Raw genomic sequence first — 2,733 nt, 5'->3', positions numbered from 1 at the left:
CGTCTCCTGGCGATTGGCCCAAAGTCACCCAGCTGGCTTTCATGCCTAAGGTGGGACTAGAACTCACCGTCTCCTGGTGATTGGCCCAAAGTCACCCAGCCGGCTTTCGTGCGTAAGGCGGAACTAGAACTCACCGTCTCCTGGTGATTGGCCCAAAGTCACCCAGCTGGCTTCCGTGCCTAAGGCGGGACTAGAACTCACCATCTCCTGGTGATTGGCCCAAAGTCACCCAGCTGGCTTCCATGCCTAAGGCGGGACTAGAACTCCCCGTCTCCTGGTGATTGGCCCAAAGTCACCCAGCTGGCTTTCATGCCTAAGGTGGGACTAGAACTCACCATCTCCTGGCGATTGGCTCATAGTCACCCAGTTGGCTTTCATGCTTTAGGTGGGACTAGAACTCACCGTCTCCTGGTGATTGGCCCAAAGTCACCCAGCTGGCTTCCATTCCTAAGGCGGGACTAGAACTCACCATCTCCTGGCGATTGGCTCACAGTCACCCAGTTGCCAGACCAAATTGGATCTCCTTCTTTCTGGTTTTCCATTCAAATAAATGTTAATTTATTATGATTGGGATGGGCTAGTACAAAGCCATCCCTCTGCAGAAGCTTCCATGCCCTCCTGGCGTCTCCCTGAGTCATTCTGAATAGCGAGCCAGGTAACAAATATATTTAATAAACAAACGCAGGGTGGTCCTCGATTTACAACCGTTCATTTAGTGACCGTTCAAAATTATAACACCCATGAAAAAAAAAGTGACGTAGGATCGTTTTTCACAGTTATAACCTTTGTGGCCTCCCCACGGCCCCGTGATCGAAATGGGGATGCTTGGCCACCGATTCATATTGACGACGGGCACTTGGCAACTGACTCACATTTGCGACGGACACGGTGTCCCCAGGGGTCACGCAGTCCCCTCTTGTGATCTTCTGAGAAGCAAAAGTCCATGGGGAAGCCAGATTCACTTAACAACCGGGTGACAACTTATCCGCTGCAGTGACTCACTTAACCGTCCCAGCTTTTGAGTCCGGCTGGCAAAATTTTGCCCAACAAGGACGGAAGGCAGAGCCGATGTCCGTTCTGTGCCACAGCCGCGGCTCCAAATACAGGATGTTCTCTTTCTTTGAACTTTGAACCATTTTGCTCGCAGCCAGGGGCTCCCCGGCGTCCAAACGGAGGGAGATCCGCGGAGCGAAGAATTTGTCCAATTAGTCGTCCAGAAGGAAAGCAAAGAGGGAGGACGCTGCGATTCCCATTGCTCCAACGGGTTCCGCAGCCAGGACTTGATTAAAACTGGCACTCTCCAAGCGGGGCTTTTGCCAAGAGAAAAGCGACTTACGAAAAAGCATGTTTGTTCTTCTTACGTGGTCCTAAAAGCATTCGGCGGTTTTTTTTAAAAAAAAAAATTTGGCTGTTGCTGCTGGATTCCCCAAGGGACGTCCTGCAGACATTTTCAGGCTGTTGGGCAATGGGGCAGAGGGGAGGTCAGAGATACCCCATAGGGATTTTACACAGCCCTTGTGTTGTTTTGCCCAGGAGATTCAGAAATTCCACACTTATTCTCTGTCTATTTGACTCTCTCTCTCTCTCTCTCTCTCTCTCTCTCTCTCTCTCTCTCTCTCTCTCTCTCTCTCTCTCTCTCCTCTCTCTCTCTCTCCATCGCTCCCTCCCTCCCTCCCTCCCTCCCTCTCTCTCTCTCTCCAACCACATACTCTATCCATCTCTCATCACACTCTATATCCATCCATCTATCCACTATTTATCATCTATGTCTGTCTGTCTATTCTCTCTCTCTCCCACTCTCTCTTTCTATCGAACCACATACTCTATCCATCTCTCATCACATTTCTATATCCATCCATCCACCCATCCATCCATCCATCCATCTATCTGTCCGTCCGTCCGTCCGTCCATCCATCATCCATCCATCCATCCATCCATCCATCCGTCCATCATCCATCCATCCATCCATCCATCCATCCATCCATCCATCCACTATTTATCATCTATGTCTGTCTGTCTATTCTCTCTCTCTCTCCCGCTCTCTCTTTCTATCCAACCACATACTCTATCCATCTCTCATCACATTTCTATATCCATCCGTCCATCATCCATCCATCTGTCCGTCCATCATCCATCCATCCATCCGTCCATCATCCATCCATCCATCCATCCATCCATCCATCCATCCATCCACTATTTATCATCTATGTCTGTCTATTCTCTCTCTCTCTATTTCTATGTATGTATCTGTGTGTATGTAATGTATGTGTATGTATGTGTGTATGTGTATTTGACCTGGCTGCTTTCTCTTCAGCTGGAGAACTTCATCCAGATGAACATCAAGACTGAGATGGCCCACATCCAACAGAACGTGGTACAGAACCAAACGGCGGCCATATTGGAGATTGGCACCAGCCTTTTGAGCCAAACAGCTGAGCAGACTCGAAAACTGACCGACGTGGAGACCCAGGTGATTTATTACGTGGATGGGGCAGTTTGAGAAAAAAAAAAGCATGCATGTTTAGAAGGTACACGGGGATTAAACTTTCCAGATTTTCCTACATAGGAAGGAAAACTTGCCAAATCTTCTATTTTGATTTCTGGACTTTTTTTTCTTGGAATTGGCTTTAAAAAAACACCCAGAGTTCCTCTGGTACCAAAAAAAAAAAAAAAAAACCCCTTTCCCATTCTTTGCCTATATTTAAAATCTCACTGGAACAGAATTAATTGGCA

General features: G+C 48.0%; 1 protein-coding gene across 1 annotated transcript in view; it reads left to right on the top strand.

The window, feature by feature from the left end:
• The window catches only part of LOC107287648 (angiopoietin-4-like), a 27,354-nt gene that overhangs the window by 8,918 nt on the left and 15,703 nt on the right, over positions 1-2,733 (top strand). Inside the window, exon 2 of the mRNA XM_015816176.1 lies at positions 2,315-2,470. Within this exon, the coding sequence (XP_015671662.1) occupies positions 2,315-2,470 (156 nt within the window). The remainder of the gene's footprint in view (positions 1-2,314; positions 2,471-2,733) is intronic.

Source organism: Protobothrops mucrosquamatus, unplaced genomic scaffold (assembly GCF_001527695.2).
Source record: "Protobothrops mucrosquamatus isolate PMUCROS unplaced genomic scaffold, P.Mucros_1.0 scaffold_110, whole genome shotgun sequence".
NCBI classification, from domain to species: Eukaryota; Metazoa; Chordata; class Lepidosauria; order Squamata; family Viperidae; genus Protobothrops; species Protobothrops mucrosquamatus.
Note: the sequence above shows the minus strand (reverse complement) of the source record. Positions and strands in the feature narration are given on the sequence as shown.